The 27,713-nt window shown below is 38.1% G+C and overlaps 1 protein-coding gene across 6 annotated transcripts; it reads left to right on the plus strand.

The window, feature by feature from the left end:
• The first annotated feature begins 131 nt into the window (after nt 1-131).
• On the plus strand, nt 132-27,529 carry LOC114563926 (uncharacterized). 6 transcript variants are annotated; one of them, XM_028590924.1, is made up of 8 exons: nt 132-630; nt 1,032-1,145; nt 1,252-1,361; nt 1,947-2,124; nt 2,302-2,387; nt 2,464-2,639; nt 11,095-11,154; nt 26,849-27,529. In XM_028590924.1, the coding sequence occupies exons 1-8, from the start codon at nt 420-422 to the stop codon at nt 27,420-27,422; spliced, it is 1,509 nt and encodes a 502-aa protein (XP_028446725.1). In that variant the 5' UTR covers nt 132-419; the 3' UTR covers nt 27,423-27,529. The 6 variants fall into 6 exon arrangements, with proteins under 6 accessions (XP_028446725.1, XP_028446726.1, XP_028446727.1 ...); XM_028590925.1 differs by lacking the exons at nt 2,302-2,387; nt 2,464-2,639 and adding exons at nt 10,480-10,594; nt 10,772-10,857 and having other exon boundaries at nt 1,947-2,009; nt 10,934-11,154; XM_028590923.1 differs by lacking the exons at nt 132-630; nt 1,032-1,145; nt 1,252-1,361; ... (1 more) ...; nt 2,302-2,387; nt 2,464-2,639 and adding exons at nt 8,546-8,808; nt 8,975-9,127; nt 9,533-9,646; ... (1 more) ...; nt 10,423-10,594; nt 10,772-10,857 and having other exon boundaries at nt 10,934-11,154.
• Nucleotides 27,530-27,713: the final 184 nt, after the last annotated feature.

Below are 27,713 nucleotides of genomic sequence, written 5' to 3' on the forward strand. Positions count from 1 at the left end.
CATCATACTTCCACAAGAAGCTACCGCTCACTCTGTATAAAGTATGTAGGCCTACAATGCCTATTCTCTATTTTGGCATCATTAAATCTGTGATCGACCTCGCGGTCTTTTAAGGAAAGCCGTGGACGCGCATCTATCTTAATGACTTCAGCCACACAGGCCTTCCTGAAACGCACAGATTAGACTATAGGTCAAGGCTCGCTTTGTATCCAGAATTTATATATTCTGCTTTTATGAAACAGACCCCAGATGTGAAAATAGGTCTAGCCTACTAACCACAAACAAACTTGACTCCCACGTGCAACGCACGTACCTGTAGCATTTGCAATTAATTTACCAGATTTAAGGGCGCAGGTGTGAGACGGTTCTCAGTTCCCATTCAGCATCTTTGTTCTCGTCTAGTGGCAGTGGCATCGGCCATGACTTCTACCATGATTTCTGCTGTGATGGTTTGGGTTTGTATCTGTTTAACACTAGCCCAGCTCAACAACGCAGGAGGTCACCGAGACGCACACGGAAGGTTGGCCGGCCAGGGCGAGCTTTCTGACGGCAACAAGCAGCAGTTTGAGGCGGGTCCAGAAAACGCGGCCGACCGAAGCACCCCAGCGCCGGTTTGGCGTTTCCTCCAAGGTAAACTTGTTTTTTTTTAATATGGTCTGTTACCAATGCATGTCTATTCAAAAGTTAAAACCAAACATGCTAGGAAAAATAATACAGCAAAGCCTACACCGCAGAATGCAATGTAGCCTCTGGCCTAGTACTTAACAGTCATCGTAATCCTCTTTATTCTTTATTTCCTTTCACCCATCATGAGATGTGTTTCATGCTTCTCATAGTTGGTTAAGTATCCCTAGATAAACTTTATTACCTTTTTTCTTTACAGTAGTCGCAGGCTTAAGCATAGTTGACATTTAGGCTAAATCACTTTGCTTTCTTAGGTTTTGATAAGACTGATGGCACTGATATCTGTACACTAAACATGAAGCTGTTGATGGCAGCTTTTATATATATAAATGTTTTCTCTATTTCAGGGACTGGAAAAACTCCTGAAATATCCGACTTCAACCAGCCACAGTTCCGCTGCAGTAATGGAACACTTACCCTGCGCTTTTCACCCACCCGATACACCAATCTGAATCTGGAAGGTGTGTTTCATTTGGCCATATAGTGTGTTTGGGATATTATTTTTTTAGAAAAACCAATGCCAGCTGTTGTAAGAAGCCTAATGTTTCTCCAAATCTTTCCCCACAGATGGGACTCCGTTGTTGTCGCTGCCTGACAGGTGTCACGGTTCAATTCATGTCTATAGGCAGTATCTGCTGGTGAAGCTTCCCTATACTGGCTGCTACACCGCAACACAGGTAACCGGTTTTTCTTTGCCCAAACGGAGTACTCTGGCTGACAATTCAAGGGTTCTTGTCTTTGCAGAGTGGTGCGCTGATTTCGCCAGGCAAATGCCACTGTTAGCTTTGTGGCTACACTGGTGTCTTTTCTTAATTGAACTATTGGTTAAACTTCACCTGAAATGGCCTCACAGATGCTGAAGCATAACGCAGATGTTTAATTTCTCCTTGTATGCTAAGCAGTTGCAATTGACTGAGTTAATTTCATTATTGAATAGTATTGTAGTCGGGTTAGCTTTAGGGAAAAGGTGGGTTTGGCCTTTTTGAAAAGAAGTTTTCCTCTTCATTCTGGGGATATGTAGACACAAAATTTCCCTTATCGATGTACATATCGGCTGTAAATTAATCTGATTTGTATCTTATATATCTAATGCACAAAGGGGTTTATTTGAGGATTGGTTTCTGAAATTGCATGACTTAGGTTTTTTTTTTTTTTTTTTTTTTTTTTTCTCCTCACACTAGCAACCTGTTCCATCAATGTGCTATAAATGGTCAATACCATTTTTATTTTGACTAACTAAAATGCTTTTATATTCCTCTCAGGCTGAAGAGGGCAAATACCCATTGCAACTGCATTATTTTGACAACCTGCTGCAGAAGAACATGGTAGGCATGGCTGTCTGTGAGAATCCAGGAATGTCCCCACTGGTGACTTGTGGAACAACAAGTATCACTGTGAAGCTGCCTCGTGAAACAAAACTAAAGGAGGTTAAAGAGCTTGGTAAGAAATGGGTATTTAATTGCAAATTTGAGGTACTCTTAGAAACCAGGGGAGCATGTGTGAAATCTATTTAGGTAGAATTGTCAAGTTTTTATAGCTTGAGCAATTGTGTACTATGTTTCCAAGCCTCTTAATTTGTGCACACTTGTAAAGTAAATCTGACATTTGTTTCTGCAGATTATTTCGTTAATGAAGCCTACTCTGTGAGACAACAGAAGACCCCCAATGCTTTGTTTGTTGAAATATCAAAGTTGCCAGACCAGGTAAGTTGAGTTCAAAGCATATTGACACATTGTTAAATGTTGTTTGGAGTGAAAAGTAACCTTTAGCCCTTTACAGGATTCTGGATTTGAAATAGTTTATTTGGATTCTACTGGGAAACTCTGCACAAAGCTGGCTATTTGTTACCAAGAGAAGTTGAGCCATCGTGTCAAGAGAGCGCTAGAGGAACCAGACTTTGAAGAGACTCCTGTTGAACAATTTGATCTGGTGCACTCGAGGAAGGACACTGGCTTGAGGAAGGACACTGGCTTGAGGAAGGACACTGGCTTGAGGAAGGACACTGGCTTTGAATCGAGGCAAGACCAGCAATGGATACAATCAATGGAAACCGCAACTGAAGCGAACTCAGAAACTGTTGGGGAAGGTGATAGTAAAGAATTGTTTGAATTGTGGGGAATTGAAGACATTCCTGACGAGGCATACGATGAGATTACTACCCCGACCGCCCCCACGATCACAACCACCAACTCAACAAAGACCAAAGCTGCCTCCACACGTTGTGCATAGTGTTTTGCTGTGCATAGTGTTCCGCTGAAGACGAGTGTTACTTTTGTTGAACTAAATAAAATATTGAATGCATAACAAAGTGACTATTTTATTTTTTCCTTCTATTTATTACTTATACATTTCTGCTAGATATAGCTCTATCTATCTCTCACAAATTGGGTTTAAATTGTCTTTTTAAAAATGACATCAAATGTACCGTACAGCTAGTTTTTGCTCTTCATCTCTCACGTCGTTGGAAGACCTCAAATGTTTTTCTCTGACCACTCAACTGGGCACTTTCTGCAATACACTATCAATTGGTAGAAAAAAATGGGAGCATGTCAAGTCTTGGGGTTGAATTCCTGAACTTGTGGCTAGCTAATCTTGTTGCATGAAACTGTAAAATAAGGGTTATTGATTATGAGATCAGGAACAAACCGGTTAAGCTTTAGAGTAGGTTTGTTCCTTGCACTGTGGCCTCTCAGCCCATGGGGATGTACAACTCTTTACTGAGGACAGTGACTCCTGTGGTCCAGCAGCTTGTCAAGTAGAGACCACAACTTTACCTTAAAACTATGTAAGAAGAGCACAACATAGAAAGCAAAAAATCTAACCGGGATTGTTTTGTTTTTTTGAAGAGATCTGTTCTCAGGCTGCTGATTCCACCTTAAAACTACTAGATGCCGTTACTGTGTCCTGCGCTTTGTTACAGGAAATAAATATTGTACTCCATGTGTACTATGTACACTGGTCCTCTATAGCAATAAGAAGAGAGCTACAGTTTTTATTTCTTTAGAAATGTCTCCTAAAGCTAGCTCAGTACATGACCTCTCTTCTCAAATTGAATCAGACCAGAGCCACCATATCCTTGACGTTCCACTTCCGGGATTGCTCCGTTGCCGCCGGCAACTGCTCAGTGAACTACATATCTCGTCTCGTGCAATTTACGTCACTAGTTACGTTTTTTCAGTTAGTCAGTTTAACAATAAACGGAGACTTTCTTGACTTGCAAAACTATCTTTTAAACTGACAAACATCCATGGCTCAATTGAAACGGGATAAAAAAAATTATGTCTTTCCCCGTTCACTATAGTTCATTTTTTTTTTTTTAGAATTAAGGCATGGATGTATTAAGATTATAATAATTAAGGTCCCGTGGCGGTCCACCGGAAGGGGAGGGACTTTGTCTCTCAGGCTAGGCCTATTTGGCGCTTTTGTGATATATACAGTAGACTATAAATGTAGCCTACATGAACTCATGTTAAACTACAGTGTGCTGTTCATGGTAAAGCAAGTCACCCAGCCAATGTTGTGGCTCAATTGAGCGTCAGTTCTGGCAGGCCAAGTAGTCAAGACGCCGCTAAACTCTATTGGCCAACAACACTGTCTCATCAGCTGATCTGCAACAGCTGATCTGCATCAGCGCATCAGCTAGTCAACTCCCCTCGCTGCTAATAGGCTATGCTCAAACAGGGCACCTTACTTAAAGCTGCTTTTAGTTTGCTCCTAACTGATTGCTGTTTTAGTTGCTCCTAACCGCTCGCAGCATTAGTTTGCTTTTAATTGCTCGCTGTTTTAGTGCTCTAACTGCTTGCAGCTTTAGATTGCCCTAACTGCTTGCCGCTTTAGTCGTGCTACCCTCCTCGTCCCCTGCTCCATCTTGTCGTTAGAGGTGTTGAAATGAATCAAATAATCAATGCATCGCTATTCGACCAGGGGCCTGTTTCACAAAAGCAGAATATATAAATCCAGGATAACTGATAAAGCGAGGCTTGACCTAGTCTAATCTGTGCATCCTGGCTTGGTGCGTTTCACAAAGGCCGAGCCAGGCTGAGGAGGAGCGACTAGGTCGAGCCAGGCTGAACTAATTCAGATAGATGCGCGTCCACGGATTTCCTCAAAAGACCGCGAGGTCGAGCACAGATTTACTGCTGCCAAAATGGAGAATATGCATTGTACATAGGCTACTTTATACAGAGTGAGCAGCAGCTTTTTGTGGAAGTATGATGACGTGAAACACATTATTTGAATAAAAAGAAAATAACACGGCCGCTGTACTGAAACAGCGAGAGAAAGCTTAGCAGACGATCGCAGACCGACTGAATGCGTAAGCAGCCTAAATATATACATTAACTGACCACTGCTCTGAATGGAAACCGTCATAATCCTACCATTCAATGATTAGGCTACTAATCATTTGCACAAATTAACAATTGTACGCTTTGCCTTAAAAGTAAGCAGAAGATAATGTTTCTCAGGAAATTTACCATGAAGATCCATTTTCTATAACGCAAGAATATGAAGCGTAAATATCTCTTTCACTCTGTTCCTCCCTCTCTCTCACTGGCTAAAATATTAATTTCCTAAGTCATATTAACTTCCACTACTCGCTTTTAATGCAAAGTGTACAGGTGTTCGTTTTTGCAAATGACAAGTGACACATTGAATGGTTTCATTTAAGAGCAGTAGTTCATAAATGTATATTTTTAGACTATCATTTAGTCTGTCCGCTATTATCTGTGATAAGTGATAAATTCCATGCACACTATAAACATGAATGGAACAGAGTATATTCATCAGTTATTTCCCCCCATGCAAAATATCAAAAAGGTCAAAAACCATTAAGGTGTCCTCTCCCTGTTGTTACATGAACGTACAGTAGCCTACATCACTAGATTGTTACTGGTCCAGTGAACTAAGTCTATAATTTGGGAGGATTGTAGAGTTAGGATATGTTCTTAAAATTGTACAATCCTCCCAAATTATAGTCCCAGTTTACTGGACAACACAAATTGTGTTCTAAGAATGCCAAATACAATGTACATGGAAGAGGAACAAACATGATCCTTATTGTTAAAGAATAAAAAAAGAAATGATACACTAAAATAATTTAAGGTGCATTGGGGAACTATAGAAATGTACAGCATTGTATGTATTGCTCTTAGTAACAGACTTCATTTAAAACTCATTTGAAACTTGATCAGCCTTTTCTAATTATCTCAACAACTGCCATAATATATTCATCAAACTTCTTACAACAATATGAACAGCAGTCTTCATACAGCAATATAACAGTAACAATGACAAATTTATAATTATAAAAAAAAATAATGGTCATAACTTTAAATAATAACAGTACTCAAATGAACAGCAATATGCACCTGTTGTATTTTAATCCAGGCTGATAACAAAAGGGTAAAACCACTGCTGAGTGAACAGAAAAGGTTCCAGGATTAAATAAATTCTAGCTGCACAGAATAAATCTCAATGGTGATTTATGTGCCTCTGCTTTCGTGAAACAGAGTCAAGGCTAAATTCATCCAGGATAACCAGGAAATCCCGGCTTAATCCCTTATCTTGGTTTTGTGAAACAGGCCCCGGGCCGTAATCGCTTATTTCTGTTTTCAGTTTAGTGTGGGCTTAACAACATTTCTGTTTATTTTCTGTTAGGTTTTGCTCATTCAGGTGGCGCCATGTGCTCAGTGCTGTAGTTTTATGCGTCCAATTCATTTAGTATTAGTGCACTGTGGACTGTTTTTGAAGCTTGTACAGCTATGCATTACGTATCCTATATGGCTTCAGTAGACAAATGTATTGTCGCATCGAGATATCGAATCAAATCGCTGACATGATAATCGTAATCGAATCGGGAGATCAGTGAAGATTCGCACCTCTACTTGTCGTGTATAACATGGAGTTTGCTTCTATGTCATCACTGCCGCTCTGTTCATATGGGGGAATAGTTAGGTGTGTTCTTGACTTTAATGGACCTGATAGAACTGTTGTAATATCATTTTAGACAACACTGGAAGTCTAAGTTATAGCAGTGGATCATCAAAGTATGGATACACAGAAAATAAATATATTGAGTGAACAGAAAAGGTTCCAGGATTAAATAAATCCTGGCTGTTAGCCTGGTCAGGACCAGGCTAGCTGCACAGAATAAATCTCCATGGTAATTTATGTGCCTCTGCTTTCGTGAAACCGAGTCAAGGCTAAATTCATCCAAGATAACCAGGAAATCCTGGCTTAATCCCTTATCTTGGTTTTGTGAAACAGGCCCCTGGTCGCAAATTTATGAATCCCACTATGGCCACGCCAAGTCCCGCCCTTCGAAGCAGCTCGATTGGTTGGGGTTAGGCATTTGACCTTGAGTGGTTAAGGTTAGGATAACCGATTGGTCAGGGGATAGGACCTGAACAAATGGGGTTACGTTACCCTGCGTAAGCATGGACGCCTGGCCAATAAATGCTATTGAAGGGCAGAGACAGAGCTGTCAAGGAAACAGCGTTGAGGATGCAACTTTTTCGTAACATCATTATTTAGAACAAAATTAAGCGATAAAAAATAAATGGATTCAGAGTCACTATTTAAAAGTCCCCAGCCGTTTAGAGTAGGCTATTCAAGCTTTATCATTTATTTTTATAGTGTATTCAACCCATGGATGTATTAAGAGAACGATTCAACCTCATTCGAAACCTGTGGTCCTCTGCACACCACACTGAAGCTTGTATAGTGGTAGGGCTATAAAGTAAAAATAAATTCAGACATAAGTGCATAGTTTCTGGCTTGGGGTTAGGGTTGGGGTTCTGTAGTGCATTTCATTAGGGGAGAGTTTACATGTGTATATTATTTTTTTATGATGATAACATTTTTAACCAAGAATTCAATATTCTTCTTCTTCAAGATTATTCCTAACTGAATAGTTTTGAAATAAAATAAATCTATATTTTGGAGGATGCAAATGTACAGAAGACAAAAATGTACTTAAGTCTAAAAAAAAAAAAATAAAAAATAAAAAAATGTAAAAATGTAATGAATAAATAAACATGGAAATAGATAAAGGTATAAATAAATATAGCAATACATAAATAATAATTGTCTTTCATCAGCAGAGGGCGCTGCTCCTTCTTTAGTTGAGACAGGAAAAACAGCACCAATGAAACATTTTTAACTGGGTTAGTTTTTAATATTTAACATTTTTAAATGTTTTTTATTTGGCAGTGTGGACTTTTGCTATTGTAGTCTACTTTTAATACATAAATTAAGAATTGAGAATACATAAATGTGTATTAATAAACACATGAATAAATAAATAAATGCTTAAAAAGAATAAATAAATGCTGTAATAAATATGGAAATAAAAAAAGAATAAATACATGCATAAATAAATAAAAGTTGAAAACCTCCTTCCTCATTAGACACTAACATAAATAAATAGTTCTAAATGTATAGTGAGGTCTCCCATCTAAGTAGTGAACCAGCCCAACCCTGCTTATCCTCGAAGGTGGGGCCTGTTCAGGGTGGTATGGCCACAAACAATTCTAACCAATGAACTCAAACTATAGATGCTTGTCTGCATGTTGTTCTCATAGCCTGGTCGCCTACAGTCTATGGTTGTTCTTCATGTGTGAGGATTTTCCCTTTCTTTAGCCTATCTTTAATTGATAAAGCTCTATAGCATCAACAACTCTAAAAAAAGAAGAGAAAACAAACCAACAGTGAATAGGACTAGGCCTACTACTCATGCACCAGATGTGAAAATACTACACTTCCCACAACCAAACTTGACTCCCACGTGTAAACGCACCTGTACAGCATTTGCAATTAATTTAGGCTACCAGATTTAAGGGCGCAGGTGTGAGACAGTTTTCAGTTCCCATTCAGCATCTTTGTTCTCGTCTAGTGGCAGTGGGACATCGGCCATGACTTCTACCATGATTTCTGCTCTGATGGCTTGGGTTTGTATCTGTTTAACACTAGCCCGGCTCAACAACGCAGGAGGTCACCGAGACGCACACGGAAGGTTGGCCGGCCAGGGCGAGCTTTCTGACGGCAACAAGCAGCAGTTTGAGGCGGGTCCAGAAGACGCGGCCGACCGAAGCACCCCAGCGCCGGTTTGGGGTTTCCTCAAAGGTAAAAGCCTTTTATTTTTTTGACAAAAACCAACAAACTTTTATTTAAAAGGTAAACCAAGTCTACTAGGAAAAATGGTACAGCTAAGCCTTAACACTACACAACAGCAATGTAGCCTCCTTAACCGTGATCTTAATCCTCTTTCTTCTTATCTGTTTAACACCAGCCCAGCTCAACAACGCAGGAAGTCACCGGCACGCACGCGGAAGATTGGCCGGCCAGGGCGAGCTTTCTGACGGCAACAAGCAGCAGTTTGAGGCGGGTCCAGAAGACGCGGCCGACCGAAGCACCCCAGCGCCGGTTTGGCGTTTCCTCCAAGGTAAACTTGTTTTTTGTTTTAATATGGTCTGTGACCAATGCATGTCTATTCAAAAGTTAAAACCAACCATGCTAGGAAAAATAATACAGCAAAACCTACACAGCAGAATGCAATGTAGCCTCTGGCCTAGTAACCTACTTAACAGTCATCGTAATCCTCTTTATTCTTTATTTCCTTTCACCCATCATGAGATGTGTTTCATGCTTCTCATAGTTGGTTAAGTATCCCTAGATAAACTTTATTACCTTTTTTCTTTACAGTAGTCGCAGGCTTAAGCATAGTTGACATTTAGGCTAAATCACTTTGCTTTCTTAGGTTTTGATAAGACTGATGGCACGGATATCTGTACACTAAACATGAAGCTGTTGATAGCAGATATTTTTTTAAATGTTTTCTTTATTTCAGGGACTGGAAAAACTCCTGAAATATCCGACTTCAACCAGCCACAGTTCCGCTGCAGTAATGGAACACTTACCCTGCGCTTTTCACCCACCCGATACACCAATCTGAATCTGGAAGGTGTGTTTCATTTGGCCATATAGTGTGTTTGGGATATTATTTTTTTAGAAAAACCAATGCCAGCTGTTGTAAGAAGCCTAATGTTTCTCCAAATCTTTCCCCACAGATGGGACTCCGTTGTTGTCGCTGCCTGACAGGTGTCACGGTTCAATTCATGTCTATAGGCAGTATCTGCTGGTGAAGCTTCCCTATACTGGCTGCTACACCGCAACACAGGTAACCGGTTTTTCTTTGCCCAAACGGAGTACTCTGGCTGACAATTCAAGGGTTCTTGTCTTTGCAGAGTGGTGCGCTGATTTCGCCAGGCAAATGCCACTGTTAGCTTTGTGGCTACACTGGTGTCTTTTCTTAATTGAACTACTTGTTGAACTTCACTTGTAATGGCCATCACAGATGCTGAAGCATAACGCAGATGTATAATTTCTCCTTGTATGCTAAGCAGTTGCAATTGACTGAGTTAATTTCATTATTGAGTAGCATTTGTAACTCTTAGTCTGGTTCTCTTTTAAGAAAGGTGGGTTTGGCCTTTGAAGAGTTTTCCTCTTCTGGGTATATGTAGATACAATTTCCCTTATCAATCTACTAATTGGCTGTAAATTAATCTTTATTACAGGATATCTAATGCACAAAGTAGGGTAATTTGAAGATTAGTTTCTGAAATTGCATGACTTTTTTTTTTTTCCTTCTCTCTCAGTAGCAACCTGTAGCATCACTGTGCTTATAAATGGTCAATACCTTTTTTATTTTGACTGACTAAAATGCTTTTATATTCTTAGGCTGAAGAGGGCAAATTGCAACTGCATTATTTTGACAACCTGCTGCAGAAGAACATGGTAGGCATGGCTGTCTGTGAGAATCCAGGAATGTCCCCACTGGTGACTTGTGGAACAACAAGTGTCACTGTGAAGCTGCCTTGTGAAACAAAACTAAAGGAGGTTAAAGAGCTTGGTAAGAAATGGGTATTTAATTGCAAATTTGAGGTACTCTTGGAAACCAGGGGAGCATGTGTGAAATCTATTTAGTTAGAATTGTCAAGTTTTTATAGCTTGAGCAATTGTGTACTATGTTTCCAAGCCTCTTAATTTGTGCACACTTGTAAAGTAAATCTGACATTTGTTTCTGCAGATTATTTCGTTAATGAAGCCTACTCTGTGAGACAACAGAAGACCCCCAATGCTTTGTTTGTCGAAATATCAAAGTTGCCAGACCAGGTAAGTTGAGTTCAAAGCATATTGACACACTGTTAAATGTTGTTTGGAGTGAAAAGTAACCTTTAGCCCTTTACAGGATTCTGGATTTGAAATAGTTTATTTGGATTCTACTGGGAAACTCTGCACAAAGCTGGCTATTTGTTACCAAGAGAAGTTGAGCCATCGTGTCAAGAGAGCGCTAGAGGAACCAGACTTTGAAGAGACTCCTGTTGAACAATTTGATCTGGTGCACTCGAGGAAGGACACTGGCTTGAAGGACACTGGCTTGAAGGACACTGGCTTGAAGGACACTGGCTTGAAGGACACTCAATTGATCCAATCAATGGCAACTAAAGCAAACTCAGAAACTGTTGGGGAAGGTGATAGTAAAGAATTGTTTGAATTGTGGGGAATTGAAGACATTCCTGACGAGGCATACGATGAGATTACTACCCCGACCGCCCCCACGATCACAACCACCAACTCAACAAAGTCCACAGTTGCCTCCGCCACAAGTTGTCCATAGTGTGCAGCTGAATGTTTTATTGACATTAATAAAATATTGAATAATTAAGTGCCTTTGTAACTTTTAACAACTTCCACAAATTGGGTATAAATTACAAGTTTTAAATGACATCAAAGGTACATTGGGTTTTCACTTTGAGCTGATGTCTTTGGAAGACATCAAATGTCTCTCTCTGGGCACTTTGTGCAATACCTACCATTGGTAGGGGAAAAAATGGGAGCATGTGAATTCCTGAACTTATGGCTAACTATCTTGTTGCATCAAACTGTAAAATAGTTATTGGTTGATCAGGAACAAACAAGCTTTAGAGTAGGTTTGTTCCTTGCACTGTGGCCTCTCAGCCCACAGATGTACAACTCTTTACTGAGGACAGTGACTCCTGTGGTCCAGCAGCTTCTAAAGAATTGCAGAGTTTGTTTTCAGACCTTGGCAAAGGGCTTACAGTTGCCAGTACTTGCAATTTTCACTAATCTCTTAACCTGAAGTTGCTTTGTGGTGGCCCTATGACATTCCTTGAGTGTAAAATTTTATGCACTGGACTCGAGACTTTCCTATTTTGATATTTGGAGGTCTGTGCAGTTAAAGGAACACTCCGCCTTATTGGGAATTTAGCTTATTCACCGTAACCCCTAGAGTAAGACAAGTCGATACATACCCTTCTCATCTCAGTGTGTGCTGTAACACTGTCTGACGGCTCAAGCATTAGCTTAGCCTAGCACAGATCCTGCAGTTAACTGGTTCCAACTAGCCTACTGCTCCCAATTGTGACAAAATAACGCCAACATGTTCCTATTTACATGTGATTTGTAGAGTCACAGCGTGTACACAAAACGTAACATGAGACACAGCCATCTTCTAACTGTAAACAAACCAGGAACTATATTCTCAGACAGGCTTGCTGCGAGCATATCACTCCACCCAAGTACTATATTCTTCCGCCTGAGAATATAGTTCCCGGTTTTTTTTACGGTTAGAAGATGGCTGTGTCATGTTACGTTGTTTTTGAACACACTGACTCTACAAATCACAACATGTAAATAGGAACATGTTATTTTGTCACTTATTCGGAGCAGTAGGATTACTGGAACAATTACCTGCATGTTCTGTGATGGGCTGATGCTGCTGGAGCCGTCAGACAGTGTTACAGCACGCACAGAGATGAGAAGGGTATGTATCGACTTGTCTTACTCTGGGGGTTATGGTGAATAAGCTAAAATCCCAATAAGTCGGCGTGTTCCTTATAAACAGATGCACAAGTTACCAGATGTAGTAGGAAGTTAAGCATTCAGTTTTCATTTTATGTCCCCAATATTAATGATGTAAAATACTGTCAGATGCTGAAGTAGTTTTTCTAAGTCAAGTTTGACATCTTTTCAGAGGACTTTTAGAAATTGGTTGGTACTATTGTCCCCACAATGCCCAAAGGTGCTCAAGTAGAGACAGCATCGCAATGTTTTCTGGGCAGTCTTCAAGAAGTTATCCTAATTCACCTATACATAATGTATTTTTTGAGTTAGTGTAAAGTTTTTTTTTTTTTTTTTTTAAACATTAAAACTACATAAGAGAACATAAAGCAAAAAATCTAATTTTTTTTTTTTGAAGAGATCTGTTGTCATGCTACTGATTCTACCTTAAAACAACTAGATGCAGTTACTGTGTCCTGCGCTTTGTTACAGGAAATATTGTACTCAATGTGTACTATGTACACTGGTCCTCTATAGCAATAAGAAGAGAGCTAGAGTTTTTATTTCTTTAGAAATGTCTCCTAAAGCTACCTCAGTACATGACATCTCTTCTCAAATTGAATCAGACCAGAGCCACCATATCCTTGACGTTCCACTTCCGGGATTGCTCCGTTGCCGCCGGCAACTGCTCAATGAACTACATATCTCGTCTTGTGCAATTTACGTCACTAGTTACGTTTTTTCAGTTAGTCACGGTTTAACAATAAACAGACTTTCTTGACTTGCAAAACTATCTTTAAAACTGACAAACCTCCATGGCTCAATTGAAATGGGATAAAAAAATTATTTGTCTTTCCCCGTTCACTATAGTTCATATTTTTTTTCTGAATTAAGGCATGGATATATTAAGATTATAATAATTAAGGTCCCATTGAGGTCCACCGGAAGGGGAGGGACTTTACCTCTCAGGCTAGGCCTATTTGGCGCTTTTGTGATATGTAGACTATAAATGTACAGTAAGCTACATGAACTCATGTTAAACTACAGTGTGCTGTTCATGGTAAAGCAAGTCAGCCAGCCAATGTTGTGGCTCAATTAAGCGTCAGTTCTGGCAGGCCAAGTAGTCAAGACGCCGCTAAACTCTATTGGCCAACAACACCGTCTCATCAGCTGATCTGCTTCAGAAGGTGAAGAAAAGCATTTTGCACACTAGTTTTCCTAGATACTTTTTTGTTTCTATTGTTCAACCTGTCTTTGTCCCTTTGTTCACTTAATGTAAGGGGTATACGAGAACATGTAAAGAGGAAGGCTATGTTTTTATTTTGTAAGAGGCAGATTTTTATTTTCTTCAAGAAACACATGCCTTAGTTTCAGATTTCAATTTTTGGAAAAGTCAATGGGGAGATAACATATGGATGGCTTATGGTAATAATAACTCCGCTGGTGTAGCTATTCTGAAAGGATCCTTTCAAGGAAAAATTCTTAAAACAGTTGCTCATGATTCTGGAAGGTGGATTATTTTAGTTTGTGAATTTATGGATGATATTTTCATTCTGGGTAACATATATGGATATAATAACAGCCTAAGAAACACAATTTTATTTGAGGAATTTGAAAATGAAATCTATACTTTACTGAATACCTTCATAAATGCTAAATTACTATTTGGAGGGGATTGGAATAGTATTAGCAATCCCACAAAAGATTGTCACCCTCAAAGATCTTTAAAAGGCACTTATGGAGAATTTAATAACCTATGCTTGCATCTTAATTGCTGTGACATCTGGAGAGTAAATAATCCAGATCAAATCCAGTTCACTTGGAATAACAAAGATCTATCAATTAGATCCAGGATTGACTTTTGGCTTATATTAAATGAACTCATAGATAAAGTAAAAGAAGGCAAAATACAACCTTCAATCTTCACTGATCACAAAATTATATTTTTAACCTTGCATACAAAGAACTAGTTAATTAGATGTAATCCAAATTTCTGGAAATTGAATAACACACATTTATGTGATAAAATCTTTAAAGAAAAAGCAAAGGAAATTATTAATGAAAATTGGAGGAAAGCTCAAGAAGAAAAAATGTATGGTCAACACTGGGAATATGCAAAATTTCAAATTCGGAATATGGCAATTAAAAGAGGTTAAGAATTACAGTAGCAAAAGAGAAACAATTTGAACAAGACAGAATACAATATCATTTCTATTTATGAAAAAACAATATGTCTCAAACAGATATCCATAAATTAACCGAATTACAATCTGAATTGGAAAATGTGTACCAATATTTAGCACAGGGGGCTTTTATCAGGTCTAGACAGCGATGGATGGAACATGGTGAAAGAAACACTAAATATTTTCATAGTCTGGAAAAAATAATATACATAAACTTAAGATTAAAGAGCAGATATCAGAACACCCCCTTGAAATTTCAAATTTTGTGGAAAACTTTTATAAAAAATTATATTCTGAGCAAATTGGCAGTTTTTACACATCTGATTTTTTCATCTCTATAACAAATGAGGCACGAGGTATTGACCAAACTCAAAAAGATATCTGTGATCAAGCGTTGTCACTCTATGAATTAAAAAAGAATATTAGTAAACTGAAAGATAATAAAGCCCCTGGTAATGATGGCCTTACTGGTGAATTTTACAAGGTATTTCAAAATCATATTTCTGAATTTTTACTTCACGTCTTCAGAGAAGCTATAGACGTTGGCAAACTTCCACCAACTATGTGTCAGGGTATAATTAACTTGATACCTAAACCTAATAAAGACAAACTTGTGCTTGATAACTGGAGACCCATAACCGTAATTAATAATGATACAAAATTATTCTCTCACATTTTTACACAAAGACTCAAGGCATGTCTAGACACAATTATAGATGACTGCCAGTCTGGATTTATGCAAGGAAGACATATCAGTAACAATATTCGTCTGATTATAGATTTGATTGACTATAAGGATTACATAACAGACAACAGCTACATTTTATTCATAGACATATATAAAGCCTTTGATACTGTAAAGCATAGTATTTTATTTGATGTGTTAGATTTTTTTGGTTTCGGTCAATACTTCAAAAGAGCAATACAAACTTTGTATAGTGACTGCAATAGCTCAGTTAAACTTCCGTGGGGAAGTATCCGCCACCCTTTTTCCACTCAAAGAGAGCAACATACATGCAACAAAATTTGAGGGTATTCCTGTTAAAGAGGAAGTAACATACTTAGGAATTAATATCTGTAAAAATCAGACAGACAGGATGTATTCCAACTTTCAACCTCTCATTCCAAAAGTCAAAAATAAATTTGATAGATGGCTCATGAGAGATTTATCACTCAAAGGTTGGGTACTTTTGTCCAAAACTGAAGGATTATCCAGATTAGTTTATCCGGCCAAAGTCTTAGATGTTACAGAACCTTTTATTAAGAAAATAGATTCTGCATTATTCAATTTCATATTGAAAAATAAGCCTCACTATTTAAATAAAAATACTTTATGTAATCCATACAATCAAGGAGGTTTGAATGTTATTGATTTCCATACATCTAATATAGTTTTCAAGGTGAACTGGATTAAACATTATATAAAAAATAAAGATAAAAGGTGGTATTTTATTCCAAACTTTATTTTTCAAAAAGTTGGTGGTATTGAATTTTTACTAAAGTGCAATTTTGATATTGATATAATCCCTATTAAGCTATCTAACTTTCATAAGAAAGCTCTTTTATGTTGGCTTCTTATTTATAAACACAATTTTTCACCCCACAAACATGTGATATGGAATAACAAAGATGTAAAGTATAAGAACAAGTCAATATTTTATCCCAATTGGGTCCAAAACAACATTTTATTGATTTCCCAGCTGATTAATGACAATGGTCACTTACTTATATATTCAGAATTCTTAATGAAGTTTAATATTCCAATAATTGCAAGAGAATATAGCATAGTGTTTGATGCTATACCCACGGGTTATAAAAGACCAGTCAACTTTTAGAACAGATGTCTTATTAAATGGCATTGACATAAAGGATAAAAAGTGCAAAAATTGATATTTTAGACATTTGACACATTGCCCCAGTTGCTCGATGCAAACATTATTGGAATAACCACTTTGGGAATATCAATTGGAATTTGATTTGGATCTATTATAATAAATATGTTGTTAGTAATAAAGTAAAGGACGTATTTTTCAAAATTGTCCATTGCATCTACCCAATAAATCAAATTTTAAAGAAATATAAACCTGAACTTTCTGAATCCTGCACATTTTGTGGGGTTTTCACAGAGACAATTGCACATTTGTTTTGTGAATGTTTTTATGTCAGATTGTTCTGGATTGATGTGGAGGATGTATTTTATGTATTGTGTGGTTCTAAAATGAAATTACAAAGTGGTGACATTATTTTGGAAATGATTTGAATAAATGCCATATTTTCATTTTAAATCTTTTAATTTTATTTGGGAAATTTTAAATCCATTAATTGAAATGGTCTAAAAGCAAACCGAATTTTCACCAATTTAAAAATGACATGAAATTATATTTTGAAACTTTAAAAGGACTGAAGTATAAGAAAGCCATCCGGACTCTGACCATCTATAATGCCTTTCAACCTCTTTGATGTAAACTCCATGCTCCCCCTTTTCCATGTTTGTATGTATGTATGTATGCAGTTAATGTTCTCAATGTTTGTATGTTTTCTGTATTGGAATAATAAAGTTTTTTGAAAGCAAAAAAAAAGCCCGAGTTTCCCTATTGACATATGAGTTTCCCACCTCTGATTCCCACGGGGGCGGCTCAAGATGGCGGAGAGAGCAGACGCACTGTGAATGGCTCAGAGTAGCAAAGCCTTGAATATCAACAGAATGAAATTTTAACTCAACAACACCCTGAATTATCAGATGTAAAAGTGTAGGGAACTTAATATAATATTTCAGAAGCGTGTAAGTGACCCCGGAGCACCTCCTGGAATACGATATATTGCAAACCATAACATGGCTAACACAAAAGCTAATGCTAAATCGAAGGCTCTCCAAGAACACGACTATGGCGGTCCTGAAAGGATGGAAACTAACACCAGAGGTACTAAAAACATCTTAGCATCTCCTTCTAAACCACCAGCACCGCTGAAAAAGTCAAAACCAGACGACGTCGTGACTGCTGAAGCCCATGCTGACAACGCCTCTTACTCTGTGATCCTGGCTGCTGTCAGCACTCTTCAAAGCATGATGCAGGACTTCAAAGCGGAGCTAAAGCAGAACACGCTGACCCTAACCAACATCGTGAAAGCTGTGGAGTTTAACTCTGCCGAGATCCAAGATTGTAAAGAACAGTGCCAAAAGTTGCACGTTGAGGTGAAACAACTGAAAGAGGAGAACACAGTTCTGGAAAAAAGAGCTGTAGATTTGGAGCGTTATAAAAGAAGGTGGAACCTGCGAGTAAATGGCTTACAGGAAGGAAAAGACGAAAACACACGACAAATCATCTCTGATATCATCGGAAAGATTGTGCCACACTGGAAGGAGAAGATGGATTTCATCCTGGATTCGGTACACCGACTGGGGCCGAGTAACACCAGCCGCCCTCGTCAGATCATCATGCAGTTCACAGGACGCCACTTCAGGGACGAACTCTGGCGGATCACCAAACTTCACCCCGTCTGCAAAGATCTCAACATCCGTTTCGCAGAAGACCTCACCAAGGAAGACAGGGAGGCGCGGAGGGCTGTATGGCCGAAAATTGAACAAGCAAGGAAAGCAGGACTAAAGGCAGTGTTCCGGGCCCTCATGCTTTTCATTAATGGACAAAAAGTCTCACCATAACTATCCAGGGCTTTTGAATCCCGAAAACAAGTGAGTTTGAATGAAAACGTATTCTCAGGGTTTTGCTACTATTATCTACTCTTAATAGGAAACCTTTACTGCTGTCTTAAGTAAGTTCAGTAATCCGTTGTTGTTGATTGTTTATTCATATTTTTTGTTTGTTTTGTTCCATGTTCAGTCTAAAGAGTAACATTCCTCTAATTTCTGTTAATGCAAGGGGTTTAAGAGACATGACCAAAAGAAAAAGTATTTTTTTATTTTGTAAAGGGAAGAAGTCAAATATAATTTATTTGCAGGAAACACATTCCAAGATTGATGATGTTATATTTTGGTCCAAACAATGGGGAGATGAAGCTTACTTTAGCCACGGTACTTCAAGGTCAGCAGGTGTTGCCATCCTCCTAAATAACTTCAAAGGTCATATTGTTTCCCACATGGCAGATGAATTTGGTCACTGGCTGATTCTTATTGTAAACATAGATGGTCTGAAATTCATCTTAGTCAACATTTATGGATATAATATTAGAAGAGAAAATCGAAACCTACTTGAACAAATTAGTTTACATTTAGACAATCTCAAATTAACACACTCAACTGATAACATTATCATTGGTGGCGACCTAAACCTAGTTCATGATGATTTTTTTGATAAGTACCCTTGCAGATATGCTGCAAGTCACCCGAATACAATATTCACGAGCTTTTGCGATAAACAGAATTTGATTGATACTTGGAGACACTTAAATCCAGAAATATCTAAATACTCCTGGTTTAGCTCAAACCACAATTATAAATCCAGAATCGATCACTGGTTGATTGCAAATCATTTGCTAGCTTATGATATTAGCTCTGATATTTCTGCTGCTCCACTAACAGATCATAGTGTTATTCTACTACAGATCAAACCCAATGGCAACAACATCCACTCACACACATATTGGAAGTTTAACTCCAGCCTGCTCAAAAATAATAACTACTGCCAAAAAATCAAATTATTAATTAAAGAATATGCCAATTCTGAGGAGCTAACAACTGCTACCAAAAAGTGGGAATTCATAAAATATAAAATACGCCAATTTACCATCTCATTCAGTAAAATAATTAAAAAAGATAGTGAAAAACAAGAAGTAGACATTATTAATCAGTTAAATATGTACTGCAATAAACCAAACCCATCTGAAGACGATAGACAAATGATTTTAAACCTACAACCTAAACTAGATGAAATCTACAGTCATAAGGCCCAAGGGGCGTTCATTAGATCCAGAGCTAAGTGGATAGAGGGGGGAAAAAATTCAGCGTATTTCTGTGGTCTTGAAAAAAGAAGACAGGAAAAAAAATAGCATCAGTTCTCTGATAGTTGATAATAATGAAGTCACAGATGAAAAATTGATCTCTTCAGAAATCTGGAAATTCTATAGCCAGCTCTACAGCTCCAAATTCTCTAGCCTGAACTGTCAGAATTTTTTTCAGGACATAGCAAAACATATCCCAAAAATAGAGGATGGCCTCAAACAAACATGTGACAGTCAAATAACAATTACAGAACTTGATGCAGTAATTGGTCGTCTTTCTCTTAACAAAGCCCCTGGATCCGATGGTCTCACAGGTGACTTTTACAGACAGTTTTGGATGGATTTAAGAGACCTGCTGCTACAAGTCTTTACCGAAATATTTGAAACATGTGTGCTTCCACCAACAATGAGACATGGAGTTATCATCTCAATTCCAAAACCCGGGAAAGACCCCAGAATTATAGATAACAGAAGACCCATTACACTCAGAAATTCAGACTACAAACTCCTAACTTACATCTTTGCTTCTCGTCTTCAAACAGGGATTTCAAATATTATTGCAGATACACAGTCAGGGTTCTTAAAAGGTAGGTCAATCCACAACAATATAAGATTGGTAATGGACATCATTGAGTACAGAAACCAAATAGAGGATGATGGTTTCCTTCTTTTTTTAGACTTCTATAAAGCATTTGACTCCGTGGAGCATCCGTTTATTCTTTCGGCGCTCGAACACTTTGGATTTGGAATCAAATTTAGGAAATGGGTTGGTGGATTATATCGAGATATTAGTAGCTGTGTCCTATTACCTAGTGGTACCACCCCAAGCTTCAAGATTAATGTGGGTATTCCTCAAGGTTGCCCCATCTCACCATACCTGTTCATCTTAGCTACAGAAATGCTAGCAATCTATATCAAAAACTGTAATGATATTAAAAAACTTAATGTACTTGGCACAGACATAATAATTAGCCAACTAGCGGATGACACAACAATATTCTTAAAAGATAAATACCAAATATCAACAACTATTGCCAAAATTGAAAAATTCTCCAAAGCCTCAGGTCTAACATTAAACTTAAAAAAGTGTGAATTGCTGGCTGTACACGACACTTCACTGAAAACCATCTGTAATATCCCTATTAAATCAGAAATCAAATACCTGGGGATTTACCTCTCCAAGGACCAAAAACAAAGCCAACTTCTGAATGTAGAAAATAAAATTAAAGAATGCAAATCAAGACTAACTATATGGCTACAGAGGGACCTATCAATACTAGGTCGAATTTACCTAACTAAGCTGGAGTGTTTATCAAGATGTACTTATCCAGCCTACTCCAATGCCATTCCAAACAATTTGATTAAATCTATCAACCAAATCAACCTAAACTTCATCTGGAGAAACAGACCACATTATATGAAGAAAAGCAATATGGTTAAAGACATAAAGGATGGAGGACTAAAAGTTATTGACTTTGACTGCCTTAATGGAACCTTAAAAATAAATTGGTTAAAATCTTGGATCAAACACAGCAACTCCTTTTGGTATTGTATTCCAAAGACCTTATTCAAGAAAATCGGAGGATTAGAATTTCTTCTCAGAGCGGACTTTAATGTTAATAAACTACCTATTTCATTGTCAGAGTTTCACAAACAAATACTCTTGTATTGGAAAATGTTATACGTACATAACTTCTCACCCCACACATCTGTACTCTGGAACAATAGATATATTTTGCACATAACAAATCTCTATTCTTTGAGGATTGGTATGGGAGAAGCATATGGTCCATGGTCGACTTTAATGGATACCAACGGACAATTTTTAAATTATGAACAGTTTTGCATCAAACATAATTTCAAACCCTTAAAATCAGACTTTACTAAATTACATAAAGCACTACCCCAAGGATTTGTCCTTCTAACAAGAAATATTTTGGCATACTATCCGATACAACCACAATTGGCCCCACTATCAATTCAAGGGTTCTCTATTCTGGATAAAAAATGCACTAACCACTTTATTAGAAATTGTTTTATTGATTATCTTTACCCTAAAATGCATAATAAAAATAATATACTACAAAAATTTGATAAAGTTTCAATCACTAAACTAAGAACAATGTATCTAACACTCCCTATTTCTCCTAAAGTGAAAGAAACACATTTCAAAGTAATGAACAACATTTACCCCTGTAAAGAATTACTGAGACTTCGCTTTGGTATAGATGATAATAAATGTACATTCTGTGAAAATGATGTTGAAACTACGGACCATATGTTTTTCTCATGTAATGTGATACAGAAATTTTGGTGTGATATACATACATGGGTTAAGCAACAGATGTCTTCATTCCCAACCTCTTTCTCCTGTGACGATATAACATTTGGATTGATATTGCAAAGCAAGGGTGTTGAGCTCTGTACTAATACAATTGTATGTCTAGCTAAATTCTTTATTCACAAATGTAGAATTATGAAATCCTCTCCCAAATTTGTTGTTTTTTTAAATGAATTTAAAATGTACTTGAAATCCTTAAAAACTCTGAAAAGTCCTAAAGCAAAAAACATATATGATACCCTAAAACACTTCCCAGCTGAACAATGACATTTTCTTTTTTTTTTTCTCTTTGTTTGAATGTCTCTTCTCCTTTAATAACCATCCTTACTTTTGTTACTAAGACTACATGTATATTTCCTGTTTGTATTAAGTGCTGCTCCATCTGGCTATATTTTTCTTGTATCCCACTTTGTTATATCAAGTTTTATGCAGCCATGTTTGTTTGTAAATCTTAATATTTCAATAAAAAAAAAAAAAAAAAAAAAAAAAAAAACCTCTGATTCCCACAGGATGTTACGTGAATGGTGACGTTTTCACTCAGAAAAACGTTTTTCCGATGTCCATGAACGCACGGTATGGCCACGCCAAGACGCGCCCTTCAGCTCGATTGGTTGGGGTTAGGCATTTGACCTCGAGTGGTTAAGGTTAGGATAGCCGATTGGTCAGGGGATAGGACCTGAACAAATGGGGTTGCGTTACCCTGCGTAAGCATGGACGCCTGGCCAATAAATGCTATTGAAGGGCAGAGACAGAGCTGTCAAGGAAACAGCGTTGAGGATGCAACTTTTTTGTAACATCATTATTTAAAAGTCCCCAGCCGTTTAGAGTAGGCTATTCAAGCTTTATCATTTATTTTTATAGTATTCAACCCATGGATGTATTAAGAGAACGATTCAACCTCATTCGAAAGCTGTGGTCCTCTGCACACCACACTGAAGCTTGTATAGTGGTAGGGCTATAAAATAAAAATAAATTCAGGCATAAGTGCATAGTTTCTGGCTTGGGGTTAGGGTTGGGGTTCTGTAGTGCATTTCCCATTAGGGGAGAGTTTACAAATGTGTATATTTTTTTTATGATGATAACATTTTTAACCAATAATTAAACATTCTTGTTCTTCAAGATTATTCCTAACTGAATAGTTTTGAAATAAAATAAATCTATATTTTGGAGGATGCAAATGTTTTTTTTTTTTTTTTTTTTTTTTTTTTTGAAATATTAAGATTTACAAACAAACAGGAGGATGCAAATGTACAGAAGACAAAAATGTACTTAAGTCTAAAAAATAAAAAAGTTAAAAATGTAAAAATGTAATGAATAAATAAACGTAAATAGATAAAGGTATCAATAAATAAATAAATATGGACCAAAATATATAAAAGAATACATAAATGCTGAAATACAGAAGTTTTGTAGTAACTATAATTTAACCTTGAATCACTGTGCAAAGATAAATAGTTAACCAGCAAGCTACCGCAAAATGGAAATACACTACTAGTGTAATTAGATGTAGTTCAGTCCTCCCCAACTTCATTATTCAAAATTCGGTAGGCCGTGTGCGTAACCACATATCAGAAACTCGTGCTGTTAGGTACATGCTGATGTCGGAAGCTAAGCAGGGTGGGGCAGGGTCTGTATGTGGATGGGAGACCGCCTAGAATAAAATACCCGGTGCTGTAAGCTTTTAATTCTTGTCTTTCATCAGCAGAGGGCGCTGCTCCTTCTTTAGTTGAGACAGGAAAAACAGCACCAATGAAACATTTTTAACATGTTTTTTATTTGGCAGTGAGGACTTTTTGCTATTGTAGTCTACTTTTAACTTCTAAATAAATTAGAGAATACATATGTGTATTAATAAACACAAATATATAAATACATGCTTAAAAAAGAATAAATAAATGCTGTAATAAATATGGAAATAAAAAAAGAATAAATACATGCATAAATAAATAAAAGTTGAAAACCTCCTTCCTCATTAAACACTAACATAAATAAATAGTTTTAAATATATAGTGAGGTCTCCCATCTAAGTAGTGAACCAGCCCAACCCTGCTTAGCTTCCAAGGTGAGGCCTGTTCAGAGTGGTATGGCCACAAACAACTTTAACTGATGAACTCAAACTATTTATAGATGCTTGTCTGCATGTTGTTCTCATAGCCTGGTCGCCTACAGTCTATGGTTGTTCTTCATGTGTGAGGATTTTCCCTTTCTTTAGCCTATCTTTAATTGATAAAGCTCTATAGCATCAACAACTCTAAAAAAAGAAGAGAAAACAAACCAACAGTGAATAGGACTAGGCCTACTACTCATGCACCAGATGTGAAAATACTACACTTCCCACAACCAAACTTGACTCCCACGTGCAAACGCACCTGTACAGCATTTGCAATTAATTTAGGCTACCAGATTTAAGGGCGCAGGTGTGAGACAGTTTTCAGTTCCCATTCAGCATCTTTGTTCTCGTCTAGTGGCAGTGGGACATCGGCCATGACTTCTACCATGATTTCTGCTCTGATGGCTTGGGTTTGTATCTGTCTAACACTAGCCCGGCTCAACAATGCAGGAGGTCACCGAGACGCACACGGAAGGTTGGCCGGCCAGGGCGAGCTTTCTGACGGCAACAAGCAGCAGTTTGAGGCGGGTCCAGAAGACGCGGCCGACCGAAGCACCCCAGCGCCGGTTTGGCGTTTCCTCCAAGGTAAACTTTGTTTTTTGTTTTAATATGGTCTGTGACCAATGCATGTCTATTCAAAAGTTAAAACCAAACATGCTAGGAAAAATAATACAGCAAAGCCTACACAACAGTTTACAATGTAGCCTCTTACCACGTACTTAACAGTCTTGGTGATCTTTTATTCTTCATTTCCTTTTGCCCATCATGAGATGTTTCATGCTTCTCATAGTTGGTTAAATATCAGTAGATAAACTTATAATCTTTTTCTTTACAGTAGTCCCAGGCTTAAGCATAGTTGACATTTAGGTTAAATCACTTTGCTTTCTTAGGTTTTGATAAGACTGATGGCACTGATATCTGTACACTAAACATGAAGCTGCTGTTAGCAGATGGCTGACTTAGTTTAGCACAGAGACTGGTAGGGCCTAGCTGGAAGGAATCAGCCAGACAACCAGAGGAAGTGGTTAGTCCCGACCAAGACATGGTACATTTGGTGAGCTTTGGAGCTGCCAACCAGCCAATTTCCCAAAATGTTGAACATTCAATTTAACTCCTGACATTTCCTATATAAAAATGTTTTCTTTATTTCAGGGACTGGAAAAACTCCTGAAATATCCGACTTCAACCAGCCACAGTTCCGCTGCAGTAATGGAACACTTACCCTGCGCTTTTCACCCACCCGATACACCAATCTGAATCTAGAAGGTGTGTTTCATTTGGCCATATAGTGTGTTTGGGATATTATTTTTTTTTTTAGAAAAGCCAATGCCAGCTGTTGTAAGAAGCCTAATGTTTCTCCAAATCTTTCCCCACAGATGGGACTCTGTTGTTGTCTCTGCCTGACAGGTGTCACGGTTCAATTCATGTCTATAGACAGTATCTGCTGGTGAAGCTTCCCTATACTGGCTGCTACACTGCAACACAGGTAACTGGTTTTTCTTTGCCCAAACTGAGTACTCTGGCTGACAATTCAAGGGTTCTTGTCTTTGCAGAGTGGTGTACTGATTTCGCCAGGCAAATGCCACTGTTAGCTTTGTGGCTACACTGTCTTTTCTTAATTGAACTATTTGTTAAACTTCACTTGTAATGGCCTCACAGATGCTGAAGCGTAACTCAAATGTATAATTTCTCGTATGCTAAGCAGTTGCAATTGACGGAGTTAATTTCATTGAGTAGCATTTGTAACTCTTAGTCTGGTTCTCTTTTAAGAAAGGTGGGTTTGGCCTTTGAAGAGTTTTCCTCTTCTGGGTATATGTAGATACAATTTCCCTTATCAATCTACTAATTGGCTGTAAATCAATCTTTATTACAGGATATCTAATGCACAAAGTAGGGTAATTTGAAGATTAGTTTCTGAAATTGCATGACTTAATTTTTTTTTTCCTTCTCTCTCAGTAGCAACCTGTTGCATCACTGTGCTTATAAATGGTCAATACCTTTTTTTTATTTTGACTGACTAAAATGCTTTTATATTCTTAGGCTGAAGAGGGCAAATTGCAACTGCATTATTTTGACAACCTGCTGCAGAAGAACATGGTAGGCATGGCTGTCTGTGAGAATCCAGGAATGTCCCCACTGGTGACTTGTGGAACAACAAGTATCACTGTGAAGCTGCCTCGTGAAACAAAACTAAAGGAGGTTAAAGAGCTTGGTAAGAAATGGTTATTTAATTGCAAATTTGAGGTACTCTTGGAAACCAGGGGAGCATGTGTGAAATCAATTTAGTTAGAATTGTCAAGGTTTTATAGCTTGAGCAATTGTGTACTATGTTTCCAAGCCTCTTAATTTGTGCACACTTGTAAAGTAAATCTGACATTTGTTTCTGCAGATTATTTCGTTAATGAAGCCTACTCTGTGAGACAACAGAAGACCCCCAATGCTTTGTTTGTCGAAATATCAAAGTTGCCAGACCAGGTAAGTTGAGTTCAAAGCATATTGACACATTGTTAAATGTTGTTTGGAGTGAAAAGTAACCTTTAGCCCTTTACAGGATTCTGGATTTGAAATAGTTTATTTGGATTCTACTGGGAAACTCTGCACAAAGCTGGCTATTTGTTACCAAGAGAAGTTGAGGCATCGTGTCAAGAGAGCGCTAGAGGAACCAGACTTTGAAGAGACTCCTGTTGAACAATTTGATCTGGTGCACTCGAGGAAGGACACTGGCTTGAGGAAGGACACTGGCTTGAGGAAGGACACTGGCTTGAGGAAGGACACTGGCTTGAGGAAGGACACTGGCTTGAGGAAGGACACTGGCTTGAGGAAGGACACTGGCTTGAGGAAGGACACTGGCTTGAGGAAGGACACTGGCTTGAGGAAGGACACTGGCTTGAGGAAGGACACTGGCTTGAGGAAGGACACTGGCTTGAGGAAGGACACTGGCTTGCCGGACACTGGCTTGCCTGACACTGGCTTGCCTGACACTGGCTTGCCTGACACTGGCTTGCCTGACACTGGCTTGCCTGACACTGGCTTGCCTGACACTGGCTTGCCTGACACTGGCTTGCCTGACACTGGCTTGCCTGACACTGGCTTGCCTGACACTGGCTTGCCTGACACTGGCTTGCCTGACACTGGCTTGCCTGACACTGGCTTGCCTGACACTGGCTTGCCTGACACTGGCTATGAAGAATTGTGGGGAATTGAAGACATTCCTGATGAGGCATACGATGAGATTACTACCCCAACCGCCCCCACAATCACGACCAAAAACTCAACCAAGACCTAAGCTACCTCAACACGATGTGCATAGTGTTTTGCTGTGCATAGTCTTCTGCTGAAGAAGAGCGTTACTTTTATTGTTGAAAGAAATAAAATATTGAATGCATAACAAATGAAGTGACTATTTTAATTTTTCCTTCTATTCATTACTTACACTTCTGCTATAGGTTTTTTTTTTTTTTTTTTTTTTTTTTTTTTTTTTTTTAAAATGACCTCAAATGTACCGTACAGCTAGTTTTTGCTCTTGATCTCTAACATCTTTGGAAGACCTCAAATTTTTTTTCTCTGACTACTCATC

The sequence above is a fragment of the Perca flavescens genome, chromosome 11 (genome assembly GCF_004354835.1).
Source record: "Perca flavescens isolate YP-PL-M2 chromosome 11, PFLA_1.0, whole genome shotgun sequence".
NCBI classification, from domain to species: domain Eukaryota; kingdom Metazoa; phylum Chordata; class Actinopteri; order Perciformes; family Percidae; genus Perca; species Perca flavescens.

Bases quoted from the DNA above. Each gene is read 5' to 3' on its own strand.
- LOC114563926 (XM_028590923.1), top strand. From the start codon at position 8,598: ATGACTTCTACCATGATTTCTGCTCTGATGGCTTGGGTTTGTATCTGT. The intron at 9,863-10,422 runs GTAACCGGTTTT...TTATATTCTTAG, and splicing joins GCTGCTACACCGCAACACAG to GCTGAAGAGGGCAAATTGCA. The intron at 10,595-10,771 runs GTAAGAAATGGG...TTGTTTCTGCAG, and splicing joins AAAGGAGGTTAAAGAGCTTG to ATTATTTCGTTAATGAAGCC.